General features: G+C 41.0%; 1 protein-coding gene across 1 annotated transcript; it reads right to left on the minus strand.

The window, feature by feature from the left end:
- Positions 1–10,128: 10,128 nt before the first annotated feature.
- LOC311037339 (organic cation/carnitine transporter 2-like) lies at positions 10,129–17,889 on the minus strand (the record flags this gene model as incomplete). Its single annotated transcript, XM_084046466.1, has 11 exons — positions 10,129–10,186; positions 10,692–10,827; positions 11,521–11,703; positions 12,013–12,227; positions 12,519–12,625; positions 13,378–13,504; positions 14,987–15,158; positions 15,876–16,030; positions 16,601–16,704; positions 16,818–17,000; positions 17,683–17,889. The coding sequence occupies 11 exons, from the start codon at positions 17,887–17,889 to the stop codon at positions 10,129–10,131; spliced, it is 1,647 nt and encodes a 548-aa protein (XP_083902592.1).
- Positions 17,890–21,276: the final 3,387 nt, after the last annotated feature.

A 21,276-nucleotide genomic window follows, 5' to 3' on the forward strand; every position in this document is an offset into this window, starting at 1 on the left:
GGATGAGATGAGATGTGAAGACGTGGCCTATGCCATGTATTATGTTAAAGACTAGTAAAGGAAAACAAGCAACCCTTAAACAAACTATTTAAACACCTTATGTCTGATTCATACTTAGTTGTGTGCATCATGGCTCACAGAAAATGGCAGATCTACTATCTCACAACGTGCCACGATGCAACCAACAACACGTTGTTCGCTTGTAGATCTGCTATTTCATAGTACATCAGGCTTAAGGAAGTGCAGGCGTCTTCTACTCTGCACATATTTCAGTCTACTGGGTGGTCTTTATTGAATGTGATGATAGTTTAGTGTATGATAGTTTGTTTGTTTTTTCATATACCATAGTATTCCCCATTTACTGATATAGATCATGAACAGAGTTTTGCATTCTCTAGTCAAATGATTTATTTTTGCATATGTCTTTCTGGTCTGCAGTGTGGTGCGTGCTTGGCAAGGTGCTGTAATGGTTCCTGACTGTGTATCTGTCTGTCTGTGTGCCTGTAGGGCTGCAAACAATATAGCCTGAGAATGGATTACTGAATTCTCATGACATTTGGAGGGAATGATCATTGGGTTGACACGGTCAGTTTGGATTAAGTCAAAATGACATAATCCATCCTCAGCCAGAATAGGAGAGGCATAAACATGAGATGTTAGTGTGGGCTGGGTCTATGTATTATTATTCTACCTTCATTGTTGCAGTAGCTTGATGAATTGAATACATAGAACCACAATGGAAACAAGTCCCCAGGACTTTTTTGTGTTATCCTTTTATCCTTAATGTCTTTCAGTACCACGTGCTGTTTACATTTCTGACTAATAAAGTATTCAATCAAAAAACCTGTTGCTCCCAAAGCCTAACTGCTCTCTGCTCTCGAGTAATTTGTGATATATCGATGAAAACGTTTGCCAACATAGTATATTATGTGTTGATTACACTAGATGTCATATTTATTTATCTTGTATGAGGGATGAGACCTGTGTGGTATTTGACTGGAGGCTTATTCTCATATTCATCCATTTCTTCCCAAGCTGCAGGCATGAAACTCAAGTTCACACAGAACCTTACGCTTACGCCTTATGTTTTTTGATTGAAAGCTGCATGCGGCTGTTGGAAGTTTTATAAGTGAATTGCTCAGTGTGTTATAATCTGCTGAGCTGCAGTCTATCTATAGCACCATGATGACCGTTGCCTAATGGTTTGTCACGCCAGTCTGTTACTGCAAAGTTGTTGGTTTAAAATCCCTGGATTGGACTAGAAATGATTCTGAATGGATGAAATGCTTTCCCTTGAGGGAGGCATTTACCTAACTTAATAATATAATGTGAAACGCGTTTTTTGATTGATTGTTTTTATTTAACAGCTATAAATGCAATAAAATACGAATACACACATAGTTTAAAAGGATTATACACAATAAAGGCCAGTGGCTTATTTCCATTGAGGCCAACAAATGGGTTAGTGTAGAAAAGAGTCACCCCTAGTCAGCAATGGAGCACAGAAGTCCTGATGTCACTCGTTCATCCCCTGGGTATTAGAAGTAATTTCTCTATGGAGAATAACATTGGGTCATCTTAGAATCGTCTCATATAAGAATTGTGGTCCAAAAATAAACAAACTGTCTCGGCGATATTGTTAGGGAGGAGGCTCTGTATCGTTTATGATAGTCAGTCACATATATTTGATACAGTCTGTTTCTGGGGAAAATTTAACTATCTTGGCGGAAGTAACATTAGCGTTTTCTCACCGTCAGTTGATGCTTCATATCCATAAGAGTCAAACCACCGCGGGGTCATTTGTTTATTTTTGGAACGCAGTTCTTATTTGACGCGATATTAAACACGTCTATGGATATTCAGAATGGGGGGGGAATGGGGGATCTTTTGGCATAAAGGCTTAGATTCTAAGCCTTCTGTCCCTCAAGCCATAATTAAGTGTGGATGAAAAAAACAACCGTTCGAAGCCTCATCATCTCTTGCTCTTTCTTGCTCGTGCGTGCACAACACTGTGACAAATAAAGGGTTTAAACGGAACCATCAGTTGTCCTTATACATTCTTACCGATGGACCATGGTGATGTTCAATGTCCGGTGAAACAGTCTTAGAACTCTACCTGATTTATTTACTGGTTAGAACTAGTACTACTGTAATTGGAACAAATCCGTTGGAGTCGGTCTGACGAGGACTGCTCCACTGAATCCTGTTGCCGGTAGGTTAGTTTAGTTTAGTTCAAATGCAAATAACTAAGGTTATATTTATACAAATAAACCACTCAAGGTGCTCACAACATTGGTTGACATGCGTGAGTGCTGTGGCCTCACGTGGCCAGACTAGAACTAATTTGTTTTTTTGCACTGGCAGGTTCGTCTGGTCCCAGGCTATGAGTGCTGTGGTCTAATTAACTTAGGTTGTTAGATGGTGTTAATTGCCATGCATTAACCTGTCATACCTGATCGCGTCATACCTGACTGATATAACAGCCTGATTGTATGTCACGCTCTCCTTACCTTATGTAAAAAAAGAAGGCTGATATAACAGCCTCTCATTAACTTGCGTAAAAAAGAAGGCTGATATAACAGCCTCTCCTTAACTTACGTAAAAAAAGGGAAAAAAAGACTGATATAACAGCCTCTCATTAACTTGCGTAAAAAAGAAGGGAAAAAAAGACTGATATAACAGCGTGATTTTATATCACACTCTCCTTACCGTATGTAGAAAAAAATGTAAATTAAAAGAAGACAGATGGAGGGTCGTGCATTTGTCACGTACATTGCAGAGGCATTCTGTTGCTGTAATTAGTACTGTCAATGTCATGGTCTACACTTTCTCTGTTTACACAGGTCACAGGTCAGCCGAAAGTCACAAATACCTTGTACTCTGTGCTGTGCATGCATGCCTTTCATCGCAGGACTGGATGGTGTTGTCTGTCATGTATTTTACTCTGTTGGATAAAGGGGCACAGAAGAGCTCCTGTTTTTTTTTAATGCTCAAAATAGCCGATCTACAAGCTCACGTCTCACTGACGTGAATCAGTGAAAGCAGTTAAAGGGTCTGTTGGTTTGAGCCTTTCCTGTGAGCCAACTTGCACCGACTCTTTTTGATGTTAATGTAATGTTAATTAGTATCATTGGTAATACCTGCGAATGATGCAATGATTGATGCTAATGTGAATTAAGTGTATGATGTATACACACAGGTCGCTGTGAAAAAGGCCCATCAGCCAGTGTAATCTGTCCCCTGTCTCTTCATCAGGTCTTGTTTGTTATTGTGTTATTTAATATGTTGCTAATTATTTAGTACATTAACTTTACCATACTCTACTGTTCTCATTTTTCTAGATATGAAAGAAAAAGAAGACGGGATGAAAACAAGGGCCCTCTTACAAGACCGGATGAGAATATAGCTCCTGTTACTTAACCTGGCTCGGCCAGATGCAAACAGCTTGCTTCACACATGCTCCCCCATCTGGCGGAGTCAGGTTATCTGGTACTAGCCCCACAGGCCAAATGGAGACAGATCCTGCATGAATCCCCTGAAGGTACGTATGTGCAAGGCAAGCCATAACTGTTTACTTGTGTTGGTTGGTGGGTGAGTAATTGTATAGTGTTGTAGAGACATGTAGATATTCTGTGTGTGTGAGAGAGAGTTGTCTGCATGTCTGACTGGTTCTTGTGACGTGTTGCACAAGAAGGGGATGGTTGTCAGAGTGTTTATTACAGCCAAACTAGAGGACGCTGTTTCACCATGTTGATATCAGGCATGTTACAAAACATCAGCATCATTTCTACCTGGGAGTTTGTTTTAAGACATCAAAGACATTGATGTGAGATGAGATTTTGTATTTTTTTTAGGTGTCGGAGTAACTTTTTATTTTGGTGTTGCTTTTGTAATAAAAGTTTGTAGGATATTAGACATTAAAAACAAATCACTTGTTAGAAAGAGGAAGTCAATAGCTTCATTTTGATGCCATGTGTCATTGGCTAGCTACAGCCATGTGACCGCTAGCATTGAAAGTTTGTCACATGGTCAGGTGGGGTTAGTTCTCTCAATTCTTCTGGGGCTGGTTCTCACATCCTGATGTGACAACCGATTAAAAATTGTAATGGTTTACAACTATAAAGGGCCTTGGGTATTGGGGATGGTGTTTCTGGTAATTTAAAAACGTATTGTGTGTCTCTAGCTTAAAAAACAAAAAAAGTTACAAATGTTTTCTTTTAAATCACATTTTAAAATCACATCCCATTGATTAACTATAGGGACAACCAACCCTGTGCATTGTGACAAGCTACCCCGGTATGGAGTTGATTGTCACAATGTGTCAAAGTGACTTTGATGGCTAATAACTTCCTGATAGAATAAGTTATGCAGAAAAAGGTTATACCCATTTCAAGCCAAGACCTTAAAGGACGACTTCACCGCTTTTCAACCTATCTTCATATAATTGGTCGTCACTAATACTCATGATAAAATGGTACAATTTTTTTCTACTCGGTCTGTGTCTCAGAGGAGAGCTGTGGACAGTTCAGAGTCCCGTCTACCAGTGACATCATCAATGGGGAATCCAAGCTAATAGAAACTGCAGGCTTTCTATTCCTGGAAAGTTACAATGCAATAAAAGAAGCCATTGTTCTCGTGTTAATAAAAATCTAAATAAAAAATGTGAAATTTTGTTGGAAAGAAAAATCATGCCTAACGATGATGTCACTGGTAGACAGGTTTCTGGACTGTCGGCAGCCCTCCTATGAGACACAGACCAAGTAGAAAAAAATTGTACCATTTTATCATGAGTATTAGTGAGGACCAATTATATGAAGATAGGTTGAAAAGCGGTGAAGTCGTCCTTTAAGCTTAGTTCTAATGTAGGAGGGATTATCACCAGACGTGTTGTTGATGAGTCAGAGTCAGAGTAAAGAGTGTGACAACCATCCCCGGTCTCCCCTGTATGTAATTGTTATCCTTTCATGTTGTAGATGACAGAATGTTAAAAAAAGAGATGGACCAACTGAACCTGCAGTACAGGGGCGGACTGGCCATTTGGCGTACCGGGCAAATGCCCGGTGGGCCGCTGGGCCAGTGGGCCACTTGGCCCCGAAAAAAAAAAAAGAAAAAAAAACTTTTTTTTTTTTTTTTTTTTAAAATATTTTTGCACCCGTTTTAGGATTATTACGCTAATTTCCGGGTCGCGCGGCCCATTTATTAGTTACGTTAATGTTTGGGCTGGGATGCTTTCCAACAGGGGCCTCAGTGCGGCTGCAGAGTTCATGTGCAGGGCTGAGCTGAAGCAGTGAAACCCCCCCCCCCCCCCCCCCCCCCCCCCCCCGTTGACAAAACGGTGCGGGGGGGTGGTGGGACGGTTCGGACCAAAATGCCAGGGCTGAATTTTGGTCCCAGTCCGGCCCTGCTGCAGTACAACCAGCTCCGTCATGACTGGCAAGCTCTGAAGACAGAACTGGAGGCCCACAAAGTAGAATCTAAAACTGAAGGAGCAGCTACAACAGTCCAATTTGGGGTTTGATTCTATTAAAGACTCGACAGTTAAGGTGCGTTTTCTTTTTACTGGTTTACAGTCATTGCAGGTTTTCATTTGGCTGTTGAATGTTATACAAAGAAGCTCACTCATGCTTAACCCACCCAAGACCGGGAACACGTCTGTGTCATTTTTAGATTTCTTTGGATATAAAAAAAATAGCAGATTTACAAGCTCATAGCGCTACGAGCTTGTACACTAGATCTGCTATTTTTGAAAAATCTTCAAAAACTTGATTATGGGGATGAGGTTCTTGCAGATAGAGGTTTCCTTGTTAGAGAGGAGACATTCCACATACTGTACACAACCGAACACAACTCAACTCAACTCAACTCAACACAATGATTCTTTTCCCCCTCAACCTCAATCTCAGAACACACATACCTGCCATGCAAACTACAGCCTGATTTAGACCTTGTTGTATGGAGTATAAATTACTGCATGCTGTGCAGCATTTCACGTGCAACAGCATTTCTCCACTGATGTCTTGTTGTATTCAGATTGCTGTCATCAATTTCCTTTCCTTTTACATTCTGCAGCAGAGCTTACATACAATATGCAGTAAATACTGTGTGCACACGCACGCGCGCACGCACGCACGCACGCACGCACGCACGCACGCACGCACACACACACACACACACACACACACACACACACACACACACACACACACACACACACACACACACACACACACACACACACACACACACACACACACACACACACACACACACACACACAGGTCTGAATGTATAGATAGATCACAGAATCCCCAGTCTAGATTGGGTTGCCAATATTGCCACCCATACAGGTCGCACACACATGCCACACAATGATGCCGCCACCTGAGGGAATCTCACACAAGCACACGCACACACACACACACACACACACACACACACACACACACACACACACACACACACACACACACACACACACACACACACACACACACACACACACACACACACACAAGGCTGCAATTCAAAAATGGCCCTTGTCCAAGTCCTAACCTACCCCATGTCCTAACCTAACCTACCCCCTACCCCCCCCTCTCTCTCTTTCTTCTTTTGTACATATTTTTCACTCTTCATACCAGTAACCTGTAAACTGATTGTATGACATTCTGTATAGTAGTGTGTATATCTGTCTGTCTCTTATATGTCATCATGATTTGTGTACATGGGGATCTCATCTTAAACAAGCTCAGTGCTTAACTGAGCTATCCAGTTTAGTAGACCTTGTATTGCGAATTTGTACTTCCATGTACTGTTATGTACTGTCATGTACTGTTCTCATGTCTTACTAAATAAAGTACATCAATCAATCAATCAATCAATCAATCAAACACACACACACACACACACACACACACACACACACACACACACACACACACACACACACACACACACACACACACACACACACACACACACACACACACACACACACACACACACACACACACACACACACACACACACACACACACACAAGCGTGCGCACTGTGCCTGCCCTGTCAACTGAGAGGCCTCATACAGCACACAAACACACAGGCAGGCAGACAGCTGCACTGCCTGGAGCATGCACAGAAAGCTAAATATTGTCCCTTGTCCCTTTACCCGGGACAAATGACGTCCCGTACGGGATGCGCCTCTTTTGGTCAAAATACGGGCCGTCCCGGAAAATTCGGGACTGTTGGCAACCCTGATTCTAGACTAGATTGTAATCTAGAATCCTTGTTATAATCATGTTTCACTCATCAGTTACAGTATCTGTGGTGAGGGTCACAGTAATAGTTGATGTAACTCTCACTACAGATTGAATCTATTATTGCATCATGAGAATACTCCGTACAGCCCCCCCCCATCCATCAGATGCTATGCATTGTGGGATGTGTGGTCTGAGAGGTGACTGAAACCCTCCAAGGCTGTTTTCACAAAACTACAGTTTGATTCTATAAGCTGTGTTTCTAAAACTGGAGGCTCAAACTGTACAACCAATGTTTCATTTCATAGCTATGATTCTCTACTTGAAGTAAAACTTTTTTTTCCTTGTTTTTTTAAACCAAAATTTGGTTTAAAAAAACGAGAAAAAAAAATATTTTAAGACTTAGCCTTTGTCAGATTGGGCTATATGATCCACAGATGATGCATACATTTTGTTTTCATGCCCAATCATTTCAAAATTCAACAACAGATGATTGTATGATTGTAACACAGTATTATTCACAAACGGAACAAGTTTAAATAAAAACGTGTCACTTGCCTTCTGAGGTCACGGGGCTGGTGGCTGCTATGCAGAGAAACCACATTGTCACTGTAGCTCCTGACTAGACTGACACACACACAGAGTCATCACAGTGGTTTATAACATATAAAAAGGTAGACGCCTCCTCAGACCCTGGGGCGAGCCGCGTACGCATCGGCGGGCACCATATTGGGCATGGCTAACTCATAAGAGCAGCAACTACAGTAGTTAGTTAGTTGGAACATGCCAAACTCCACACTCGGATTTGTGAAATAAATGTGATTTTACTGCCGTCTAAACAGGGCCTCAGAGACATGGTCAGTTTGTGTGCAGCTTGGGACGAGACTGGTTCATCATTTTATGTTATGGTCATTAGTTGTGTCTTAATTTTACAAATTGAGGCTTCACCACATCAACAAACTATAAATTACAGTGGCAGAAGTTTAGCAAAATTGTTATCTTTTATTATTTTACTTTATTTATGTATTTGTTTGTTTATTTATTTACTTACAAACCATTATATCATAATGCTCTGCGTTGTTTAAAAAAAAACATTTTCAACTAGCCGATCTACATCGGCACGTTGTGAGCTTGTAGATTGGCTATTTAAACTATTTGAAAATGTTTTTCAAAATAGTAAAAAAAAAGGCAAAGACGTTTAGGGATAATGGGTAAGGTGGCCAACAAAGGGCCCAATGTATTCTTTGAGCAACAATGCAGCGTTTGACACTTGAGTATAAATTGGCCTTTAGCCTACTGTACATATTACTGTATTTTATGACGTATGGCAGCTATTGTGCTCAGTGATATCGTTATATTGTTTTATGTTTTTTTGGTACTTTTTAGCCTTCCTTTCATACCACATAGCCACACACAGCTCCAATGTCATCATCAAGTATTCTGTCACGTCGTATTCTTAACACCGGGGTAAAATAGTACTGGTAATGACTGGAAGATACAGTATCTTTTGTGGAAATGGGGTAAAAAGAAGAGCTTGACTTCCCCCACAGAAAGACATTTAAGAAATAGATTTAGTTTAATTTGATCTGAATGACAATCTCCTATTTTACTAAGTGTTCAGTTTAAACATATTATGTTTACACTCAATATATTTTTATATTCAGGTTCCAGGTTATTGTTTCAAATACATGTGATACAAGCAAAATAACGGAATTATCTTTAAATTCTAAACAAGTGTAAGAACAAAATATTTTTGACCTTTTAACAATTTATAAAAAATATTCGCACGTCCACTTTGTTTAGATGCAGGTGAGTTGGACTGTGACAAATAGACCCCTTAACAGACGAGGTCACACTGGCTCCAAACGTTACACTGGATCCAAATGAAACCCATTCTGTCAGGTCTCACTAGGACGCGTCTCACTAGCCAACACACAAGAGGGGGTTGGGGTGTGCTGAAACCAGCGCACCCCAAAACAACAGGTTGAGAATTGATTGCATGAAACAATCACCTGTGCGTCCAGTCTCAATGTTAGTAAACAAATAATTGGTCTATGAAGCAAATGTAACAGGGTGGTCTACATTAAGTTATAGCCAACTACGCCACCTAGGGGATTGCGCCCTAAGAAATAGTAGTTTTAGGACTCTAAATTAAGTAAACCACCTGAGACAAAGTACTCCTCACACAAGTTGTGTACGGTAAATGATGAAGGCAGAAACATATTTAAGAATCAGAATCAGGTTTATTGTCACATCACAGGTTTACAAGGTAAAAAAGTGGGTGAAATTCGTTTTTGTACATCATTCCCATCGCAACGTTAATTTCCATAGAAAGAAGAGGGGGGAGGGAGAAGAAGAAGAAGAGGGGTGGGGGTGCGAAGGAGATCAAACAAGAGAACAGCAGAAGGCCAAACAAGTTACAAAGTACCTGAGATAAAGAAACAAACTAAGGTACAACAAAGCTTTATTGTAATGTAACAGGTTAATATCATCATCACTGTCATCACTAATAAAAGCTGAATGCATCGAAGGGGATAAAAGTTAATCACAATGGGTTAACAATAAAATATACTGTGCCTATATGGGTCAGTGCGGTTCCACACCAGAGATAGTGGGAGGCGTCCTATAGTAGGTGACATGGATCCAGGGTCTATACCAGGCCCCCTCCTTTTTTTCCCTCTACACCAGATCTCTTTACCCTAAAATAACCGTTTTACAAGCTCACAACACTACACAATGCGTTGTGAACTTGTAGATATGCTTTCACCGGATGTTCGCCCCCCCCCCCCAGAATAGGGAATCTAGGGTTCATGTGGTTCAGGGAGTAAGATCATGTTGAAGAATGATGTATAAACATTTGACCCAGACATGGCGGCTCACTGTCTTTTGTTTCCCTCAGGTGTTGTAAAAGGAAACGTTACAAACTCCCTCAGACTACAGGAGAAGAAGAAAGCATCAACGAGGCATTGTGAAAGCAAGACTTCTTCTGCGATACAGTGCATTCAGTTAGGAGCTGTGATCATATTAGACTCACATTCATAACATTCCTGTATGTTTTTTGGAGAACACTTTTTTAATGTTGTTTATTTTAAAGTAATTCATTGACACATTTCAACCAATACTAGTAAAATAAATGTATGTTTGACAGAAATGTACAAACATTAACATTTTGTAGACTTTTGTCGTAGATGGGGCACAGATGGGGTCTCATCCTCTGTATTGACGAAACATGCACACTTTATCCTGGCAAAGAAAAGGCATAGGATTAGTGTTGTGTATAAATGCAGATAACCACTAAAGCCCTGTATACTTTGTCGTAGGAAAAAATGCATAACTTGCAGATGTACAAGCTTGTAAAACATGTCCAGACCATAAAAGTAGGACACATGTCCTATCTTTATCTCCAAGATCATGACTGGTAATTCTCCCAGGAGCATACCTTTCTCTCACAGGCATCTGCTGGATAGTTTCAGGCAAAGGTCGACCAAAGGTCTCTGGAAGGAAGAGAGTGGCCAGGGCAGACAGAAGAGCCAGAGAACCCAGCAATAGATATGGTAGATACTTGTAGTATATACCTGCATATGGAGAAGAGCACATTTTAATGACTTAATAGTTTAGTATGCAGCATGTACATGGGAGTTCACAAGTGTTGAAGTACCATACTTCTGTCAGGAAACGCCTAATTAATTAACTCATTATTCCATATGGAGATAGCAATTATACTTTGACTTGGTGGTACGCTTCTACTCTTGGGGATGCTCCCTGCAGCAGCACTACACAGGGTGTACACACATTTATATCAATACATTTACTAACCCCCCCCACCGAGATAGAGCAGAATCTACACAGCTGGAGGCTGGGGTCGGAGGAGATCTTTTCCCACAGTAGCAGCAGCAGCAACAGTAGATTTGATGGGTCAGGAACGATGGGATAAGCTTCGCTGCCATCAAGTATAAGTCAAACTATTCAAGAATCTATGTAGATCTTAAAAATCCCAACCTTAGACCTGTGTCATTTGATGGTTGTCTGCACCATCGGTGTGTGAATGGGTGAATGTAACACACTTTGTAAAGCTATTTGGATAAAGGCGCTATAGAAATGCCAGACCATTTGCCAAGTACTGTGTCAAATTGGTACACTTTTCTGTGCCAGTAACTCACTTCGGAAGTATCTGTTCAGATGCAATAGTAGTTATTACTACTAATAGTAATAGTTATTACTCTTTGACAGAGTAGAAGTTGAAAAGATCTATATGGACAGAAACGTACTCAGTTGCATGGCATAAGGAGCAAGGATACCGCCCACTTTGGCAACCATGGCACAGGTGCCAACAGCTGTGTTTCTGATGACTGTTGGGTACAGCTCTTCGGTGTAGGCAAAAATCACTTGGAAACTGGTGGAAATGCACAATTTACCCATCATCTCCAGTGCTGTGGACAGGTCAGGTAGACCTAAGCAAACAGAAGAACAGAAGAGAATAAAGTAGAATAGCTGCATGTATCTATCTATTTAGATATGTTATATGTGTGTATATATTTATGCATGTATGTATGTGCATACAAGTGCTTCATATTACTGAATGTACAGTATATCCAAAATGTGCAATGATTAGCAGAATATGTACAAACAACACTTCTGACAGGCATTGGTTTTATTTGGCATTAATGCCAAGTTAGCCACTCTTGGAGCCTGGCCTTCCTCTTTTAGATAAGAAGAATGCTGTTAAGGATGACATTTTGTGATAAAGTCCCCACAGTCACCTTGTGGCACCAGTTGAATGCAGGACAGCATTCCTCCTCCGAGAACCAGACAGATTGCCACAGACAGCCGCCTGGGAAGATACTGCAGCGCCAGATAGCTGGAGAAGGACGCCGGTAAACCCACGGCTGCCGAGATGAAACAGTTGAGAAAGCGGTCGCCGTGAAGACGGGATGTGTTCAGGGACAGGCCAAAGTAGCCAGTGTTTATAGTGGACCTGGGAAGGGACACACACATGGCAGTTCTGAAGCACACACACTGACTGTTATTACTGAATTTCCACAGATTCCCAATAATGAGACTCTTTTGCCAACTCCTTCAGCTTTTGTTTTTAGTTGCTATTCTGTGAATTTGCTCACAATACGACGCATTGTGAGCTTGTAGATCGGCTATTTTCAAATGGCCGAAATTGATATAGGGCTGTGGGTAATGTATGTTTTTTTAATAATAATCTGAATCTAAAAGGTAACTAGAAACTAAAGTTTTTTAAATAATTGTGGATACTCACCACACTAGGAAGAGTATGAGTGTTGTGGTTCTGGTTTTGGTGAACCTTAGCAGGTCTAGAACGCTGTGACGCTCCTCTGGGTCACATCTGTCCTTTGCCATGTCACTCTGCAATGTAGAAATACTCTGTTACAAGTAAAAGTCCGGAATTATAAATTGAATTGAGTAAAAGTACAAAAGTATTGTCATCAAAATGTACTTAAAGTACCAAAAGTAAAAATACTCATTATGCAGAATGTCCCATTTCAAGTTTTCAGAATGTATACATTTTTTTTTAAAATAGCAGCTCTACAAGCTCACAACGCGTCACATCGCGGCGTGTTGTGAGCTTGTAGATTGGCTATTTTCAAATATATATATATATATATATATATATATAGACCGTAAGTGGTTATGTTTAGTAATAAAAATCTAAAAAGTAACTACCGTAAATTTCGGACTATAAGCCGCGACTTTTTTCCCATTTTTCGACCCTGCGGCTTATATAACGGTGCGGCTTATCTATGGATTTTTATAGCTAACGGCCACTAGGGGACCTCCTAAATCTAGGGATTTTACACCCGCGGCTTATAGTCCAGTGCGGCTTATATATGTACAAATCATTCAATTTAGCTGCTGCGGCTTATATTCAGGTGCGGCTTATAGTGCGAAAATTACGGTAGTAACTAAAGTTTTCAAACTTTTTCTTTTTCAAAAGCATCTGTTAGAAATGTGATTCCCAGTGTTGGGGCCAGAACATTGGGATTACAAATAGTATTTTATAGTGTTTAGGGAAGTGTTCACAAAACACATGTATAAATGGTTATTGTGAAAAATATGTAATTGAAAAAGTTAAACAGTATGACTTAAAGTCAACTTACATCATAATCTTCAAGGATGACCTGCGGAGCATCTGCGTTGTTCTTCTTAGCAGCTTCTCTCAGTACGGCCTCAGCCTCCTCTATTCTTCCCTGGGAGATCAGCCACCGAGGAGACTCTGGGATGAACCTGCCTCACAGGTAGGAGAGAGAAGGTCCACGCTTTGGTTATGGAACACAGTAGATAGAAGTTCACGCTCAAACAGTCAGAAGGGCTTTACCTCAAAAGCAATTCATGGTCCCATACAGGTGATTACAGCGAACAGAAAATATCATCCTTTTAAAATGTAATTATTTTAAGAGAAAAAGACCAGGGGCGTCAATTGGGTATGGCAAGGTATGGCAGGTGCCATACATTGGCTCCAGAAAAAGGAGAAAAAAAAAAAGTTTATTAATGAATAGTAGCCTAATGCAGGTGTAAGACCATTGTGTTTGTATTGTGTTACAGGTATAATGCATAGTTTTCTATGCATTTCGGGGGGTTTGGGGGGGTTGACCCCCAAAACCGTGCGCCTAGGATAGGTGTCCCTTATTTTAATCTCTGGGAGTTGGCAACCCTAACCTTTTCATACCTTAGCTTTTGCTGAACTGAAGCCACTGAAAAAGACGTCTCCAAAAAACTAAAACAACCTTCAAATCTATACTGAAAATGTTACGTTATAATTTAGTCATTAAGCAGATGCTCTTATCCAGAAGAAGTGCACAAGTGTGTATGCAGTTTCAATGTAGTGCTTCAAAGAAGGATACCACTTAAACGTGACTGATATAGTAAATGGTAAATGGTGCATTTATATGTTATATATATTTACTATGTATAAGTTAACATAGATTGTGCATTACATTCACCCATTCACACACACACATGGAGGAGGAAACCATGCAAGGCACCAACCTGCTCATCGGGAGCAATTACGGGTTCAATGTCTTGCTCAAGGACACTTCAACACTAGCTCTAGGGGAGCCCGGGATTGAACTGAGAACCTTGAGGTTTCCAGTTCACTCTACCCGGCCACTCTACCCCTGAGCCACCCCCCACCGATATTGTACTTCTAACGTGTGAGGGGGCCGTGTTTCTTTTTATTCATCCTTTTCATTTATTCTGTAATAATTATTTTGGAAATTGAGCAAATAAGTAATTGAAAAAACACGGCCCCTCACACATTAGAAGGACAATCAGTCACCAGAACCAAGGACAGGTGTTTTCAATGAATCCATCATGGTTAAAATGGAGTTACAATGGATTTGTATAGGAAGGGGGCGTGTCAGATATAATGAATATCAAATATCTAAATACTGAATCAAGCAACTTCTAGGGTGCTCACAAAAGCCTGAGTAGAAGTAAAAATGTTCCCCAAACATGTTTGAAAGTGAAATATCCCTTTAAGGATTCAGTAGCTGCTCTTTTTCTCCTGTAAAATGAAATAAAAAGATAAATACATAAATAAAATAAAAACACTTTGAATTTTGAATTCATAAAAGAATTAAATAAACTATTAGCATCTATACAACAGTGAGCTGTCACATGTAATAGTGATAATATTAAGTCCCCAATATTATGAGTGAAAAAAACTGGCTCAGTAGTGCTGGTTCTTCTGCAATGACTGCAACTCACCACCAGACGGGTGTATAGAGCAGGCCAGGCAGAGCTAAAGCCAGCAGAAGATACTTCCAGTCCCTTATGAAATAAGCAAAGAGAGGCAGCATCATGTAGCCAGAGTTAAAGAACAGATTCATTCCCAGGGTCACAAACAGGTAACGCACGTTTCCTGTCAAGATCTCAGTACCTGGAGGGAAGCAGAGGGAGAGAAATACACCAGAATAAAACACATTAAGCTAGAGCTCCTCCGTTCCACAGATTTCCATAAACCTAGACCATACATGGGCAACTGGCGGCCCGGGGGGCAAATGCGCCCCCACCTTCATTTAATGCGGCCCACAGGTTAATAATGGAATACTGGTATATTATTGATTTCAGCTGTTACAATTCCAAACATGCAAACATGACCCGCTTTAATTACTTCACTCTATATTAGTAGCTTATAGTATTACAATTCTATTGTCTTTTTTATTGTCTATAACTATAACTACATGCATTTGAAATAAAAAAATAAATTTTACTTTTCAGGATTCCAATTCAAAAACAGCAAAAAATAATAATCAGGATTCCAATTCAAAAATAGCTTTTTTCGGCTATTTTTGCTACTTTTGTGGGACATAGAATGACTAAGTATACGGCATTCATTTATGAAAAAAGTTAAAAATGCATACAGTATACTCGACAGTATATGCATGGTGGCCCTCTGGAGTGAGTGTGGAAATATAGTGGCCCTCTCCATAATCAAAGTTGCCCACTCCTGACCTAGACACTGTATTCTGCAATAATATCGATATGCACAGTATGCCGTCGCACAACAAAGTATAAATCAGGCTTAAATAGTAGGCTACACGTTACATTCAGCACATTCCCATCCATTCTCTACATGTGAGCAGTTGTTACATACCTAAGACAAAAGCAGCAATATGGTTGGAGTTCTGTCCCAAAGCAACGATGAAGAAGAGGATAGAGAACACCGTCCACGAGGGAGAGCAGATTTGGACAAAGGTAAAAAGTGTCTGGACTGCCATGGTTACAAACATAACGAGCTTTCTTCCAAACCTTTAAAAAAAAAACGGGAGACAAAATTTGCCAACAACAAGAAGGCATGTGAGGTAAACATTAGAATCTGTGGACAACCAAACCGCATACTAAATGTTGTTACGTTATGTGCACAATAGTGGTGTAAAGTAACTAAGTACATTTACTTAAGTACCATTTTGAGGTACTTTTGTACTTTACTGGAGTATTTCCAAATGTCTATACTTTTACTTCTACTCCACAACATCTCAGAGGCAAATATTGTACTTTTACTCCACTAGTTATTATTGGTGCATTACAAACCACATAGACCAACGATAACACAGGACAACTGACTATCCTGAAAGTCAAAGGGTGCAGTCACATGACCATGACTTTCTCCTTATGTCACACATGTATTTTTTTGGTTTACTTTTTTGATTACTTTCACTCCACTCTACATTTCAAAGACAAATATTTTACTTTTGACTCCACTGCAACTCTAGGAAGGCTGTGAAGTACTCATTAATTACAGGCCATTTCCCAAACAAGCCTGGAAAGACGGAGCGTCATGGGTCATTATTAAATAATCATGCCATGGGTTTCAAATACCTGTCTGAGATCTGTCCAGAGAAGAAGCATCCACACAGAACTCCCAGATAGTACACTGAGGAGGTGAACGGTTGCTTCCACTGGCTGCTGCATACCAGGTCAAACTGCAGGTTGAGAATTTACAGTAAAGAAAGATTGACACTTCTGGGTGCACCTTTGGTTAAAATAAAATTGTATTCACTAAAGTTTAAACTGACGAATGCACGCACGCACGCACCTCCGTGACGATGGTGGACTGGTAGGTGTCTTGGCTGTAGCTCCATCCGTCTACACAGCTCTCCTGTCTCAGTTCAGTGAGGTTCACGTCCCGACCGGGGATGTAGCCCAGAGCAGACAGGTTCCTGACCTCGTCCAGTCTGTACCGGTGGCATCGGCTCTGCTCCTCCTGTCCGTTCACCACCTTGTCAAATATAATTTGACAAGGGAGTAAAAAAAAAGAAAAAACGTTTCAGTCATTCAGTCCGACTTCACTGTAGCCGATAGTAGCCTTTTCATAAATTATATGTGTATTAGGCTGTCCTGAAAGTTTATAATATTTAGAGAAATTTAAAGTTTCAAATACAAAAGTAGTAGTTGCGAATTACTGTACATTTAGACTGAATGTTTCCTTTATCCTCATCTTGCTCTAATGCACGCAACTGTTTCACCAGGTTTTATTTGTGTTGTTTCTCATAAGCGTGCATCAGTTGTCTGTCAACAACACAGCCGTCTGTGCCTTGACTTCAGCGAGCTGATTCTCTCCCCACCCGCCCCCTTGCGCTTCAACTACACGCCAAAAGGCCGTTCGCCTCCCAGTCACAGAGTACAACACACTGATGTTGGCCTACAAGACAACTAAAGACATGACACCCACATACCCTCAACCCATTAAGACCGGGAACGCATCTGTGTGTCATATTAAGATTTCTTTGGCTATTCAAAAATCTACAAGCTCATAGTGTTGCTTCTGGGGGTCCCTGGAACAAAATATTTTGAGATGGGGGACCGCTGCCAAATATAGTACATTTTTTTGGGGGTCCTTGACATGAAAAAGTTTGAGAACCACCGTTGTAAAGAACAATACACTGGCGTCAGGTGCTCACCTCTACTGGGATGATGGCCTTGCGCCACTCTGCAGTTAGGTTGACATCTGGAACCAGGCAGTGGTGGCGGGGGGTGTCAGCCAGGAAGATGACAGAGAACGCACTGAGGCCATTGGGAACGGTGCTGACACAGAGCAGGAAGAACACGATCTGCTGGAAGCGTCCCCACTGTCCAAGGAAGGCTGTGGTCTCCTCGTAGTCCTTCATGGCCAAAGACCCAGGAGTCTGAGAATCAAGATTCAGGAATCTCCTCTTCTTGCTGACACTAAATACCTCATCAAGTCAGGTGATTCGTCAGACACGTCCAGGAACAGGGGTCCCACGAAATACAAGCAGTCTGTTGGAAACGGTAGACGTGGCCTGAGGCATGAGAGCGGCCCCCCAAGGGCAGAACTAATTTAAATTTAATTAAAAAGTAAAGCATCTGTCTGACTGACAGACCCTGTGTTATCCTCTAAGGGCTGTGTTCTCAGCCAACTCCATCCTCTTACTGTTGGGAAAACTACCTTGTATTCACAGAGGCGGTTCCTTGTTGACAGTAATTTTAATCAATTTATTCAATTCAGTGATCACATTTTCGTGTTGTCTTAAGGCTATGGGTATGTGATAAACACATTCAACCCGGCATCCATCTCTGTATCCAACCTTGGACATGGTCCATGGATGCTTTGCAAGCTGATTCGTTCGTACCTGACGGATATAACAGCCTGATTCATATGTCACGCTCTCCTTACCTTATGTAAAAAAAAAAAAGGAGACTGATATAACAGCCTCTCCTTACCTTATGCAAAAAATTAAATAAAAAAAAGACTGATATAACAGCCTGATTGTATGTCACGCTCTCCTTACCCTTACCTTATGTAAAAAAAAAAAAGTAGTCTGATATAACAGCCTCTCCTTACCTTATCGTCACCTTGCTAAACTAATGGCCTATGTCATTTTTTTAATTAAGTTTTTCAGGAAAAATGTAAAACTGATCCAAAACAAAACTATATGATATTTGTTAATCATTTCACCCAAAATGTTTATAACAAATTATGACTATTTAAATAGAAATAACACTATCTGTCAGCTATGTAACATAAGAGATTTAAATAGCTTTAAATAGGATTAAATCTGACGTAGATTTTTTTTTAATGGCCTAAATCAGTAAATTATTTGGCCTAAGTCACAAAATCATGTGACTTAGGCCCAAAAAAATGCCTATTTTGGCCTAAGTCACACTAGGGAGTTAGGCCATTATACTAAAAGTATGACGCCTTTGTCTAGCTATGAGCTAGGGTTTCCCTCTTGAGGGGATTAGTGAAACCTAGCTAAACTAATCTTCCAGTTTGTAATGTCAAGGGTCAAAGCAGGACTATGGGATACGTTGCCTTGCTGAAGGGCAGGAACACAGAAGCATCCTGTAAGTGCAGGTAATCAAACCGTCTGTCGTCTGTTTATCTGCATTGTGATGAGATTTGTGGAGTTCAGAAACAGGAGAGAAGTCGCCGGAGAAGTCAAAAGAACATGATTCCTATGGAGTTGCTATCTGGGTCCAGGTATAGGGTCTGTTTAGCAGCTAGACGTCTCCTACCCAGATGTTTGCCTGATACGTGGTAGTGAGCCTGCAGTTTCAGGTGCTGCAGGACCCATAGATATAGAAACCTAGATACCTCATTGCCCTCTGAAGTTCACTGGAGCGACCTGTATCGCCATTTTGGAGAAGGCAAGCTTCCTGACTACTGGCCAATCACAGCGCGTCTTTTCCGGGACTTGTCAGAATCTAATTGTATAAACATATAATTAATTGTTATCCTGACCTGAAAATGTTGAGCTGGAGAGATGAATGGAGACCACAGTTACTGAACACATACTCCATTGCAATGATTATTAGAATATAAAGCTTTGACTTTTTAACACATTTTTTTTTTTCTTTCCCCAAAAAACACGCACCTTTGCCCCACCATACAAAGCTGTTAATGGTCAGCCACCATCATACTGCATCTTAAAGAACTCATTGTACCCCATTACTCCAAGAGAGCACTCCAATGTGGACCCTTACGGGTCTGTACGTTGTTGTTAAACTAACACTGTGGATTTGACCGTGTGGATGGGGGTCCCAGAGATAACCCATTGTACACCCTCAGTGTTCCAGACCTGTTAGAATGCGATGCAGAGCCTTCAGCTGTCAGGCACCTCTCCTGTGAAACCTTCTACTACCAGGAGGTAGATAACCTTTCTACATCTGAGAGGCCACACACACACACACACACACACACACACACACACACACACACACACACACACACACACACACACACACACACACACACACACACACACACACACACACACACACACACACACACACACACACACACACAATTTATTTATGTCCACATAAACAGAATTACAAGAATGCCTTGTACAAAGGACATAAACATTGCCAGTGCAGTCAGATAATGGGAAAACAGCCAGTTACAAAGTGCATATAAGGCAGAGCATTGTTACATACAATAATGTTGGCATACTTGTCAAACACAGCAGACAACAATCAACAAACAATGGGTAAAGGAAACAACGCCTCCTCCAAATTGAGCGGCTTCCTATAATAGCTGATATTGAGCAGTACCTTGCTAATTGTTTAGCCCTCCTTTTGGAGAGGCCGGCCATTTGCATGCCCCTCACAACCAACTTGTGCACGTGTCCTAGACTACCAAAGATAAAAAAACAAAAGTTTACATCTGTAGCCTAGCTGAGAGATGGTCTGCTCTAGCTGATGGTATTTTAGCACTTTGGTTAGGAAGGCTTCATCTAAGGTGTAATCAAAAGTACAGCCGACCTCGAGAATGAACACCACACACACACACACACACACACACACACACACACACACACACACATGGGTGAAGACGGGACATACTGACACAGTTCTACCATGTGGCAACATGAAAAGGCTTGAAAAGGCCCAAAGGTCTGAACCTGAGGTTCCTCTCACACTGAGCATGATTACTATTACAACACATCATCAGTAGGGTAAAACTAACCTGTCTCACGACGTTCTAACCCCACCCCCGTTCCCCGTACACAGAGATGAGTCTCTCTGTGGTTTGCTTTGCCTGCATGTTATTTGATCTTCCTGCCAATGACACCGCGGCGCTTACCCACAATCTCTGATGTTTTGCCAGAGTGTCTTTTAGTATTCAATGACATTGACAGCTGTCCCCCAGACAGTGTTCAGTGGTGATAATGAGGTGTTTGATTTATTTCTCTACCTGAGTATCTCTCTCACACACACACACACACGCACACACACGCGCGTGTTAATCTTTGCTCTAAACATAAATCTGTCAACTTCCCTCTATCTCTCTCCCCCTCTATCTGCCATCCTCACAATTCTCTCCCCCTCTCCCTCTCTCCCTCTCTCTCTCAAAGAAAAAGTAATTGAAAAAACACGGTCTCCTCACGTATTAGAAGGACAATATCAGTCACCAAAACCAAGGACGGGTGTTTCCGATGAACCTAACACGTTTTTTTTTTTAAACGAGTTTGAAGTTACAATGGGTTTGTATAGGAAGGGGGCGTGTCTGATAAAATGAATATCAAATATCT

Source organism: Gymnoscopelus microlampas, assembly GCF_963454915.1.
Source record: "Gymnoscopelus microlampas genome assembly, chromosome: 21".
NCBI lineage: Eukaryota > Metazoa > Chordata > Actinopteri > Myctophiformes > Myctophidae > Gymnoscopelus > Gymnoscopelus microlampas.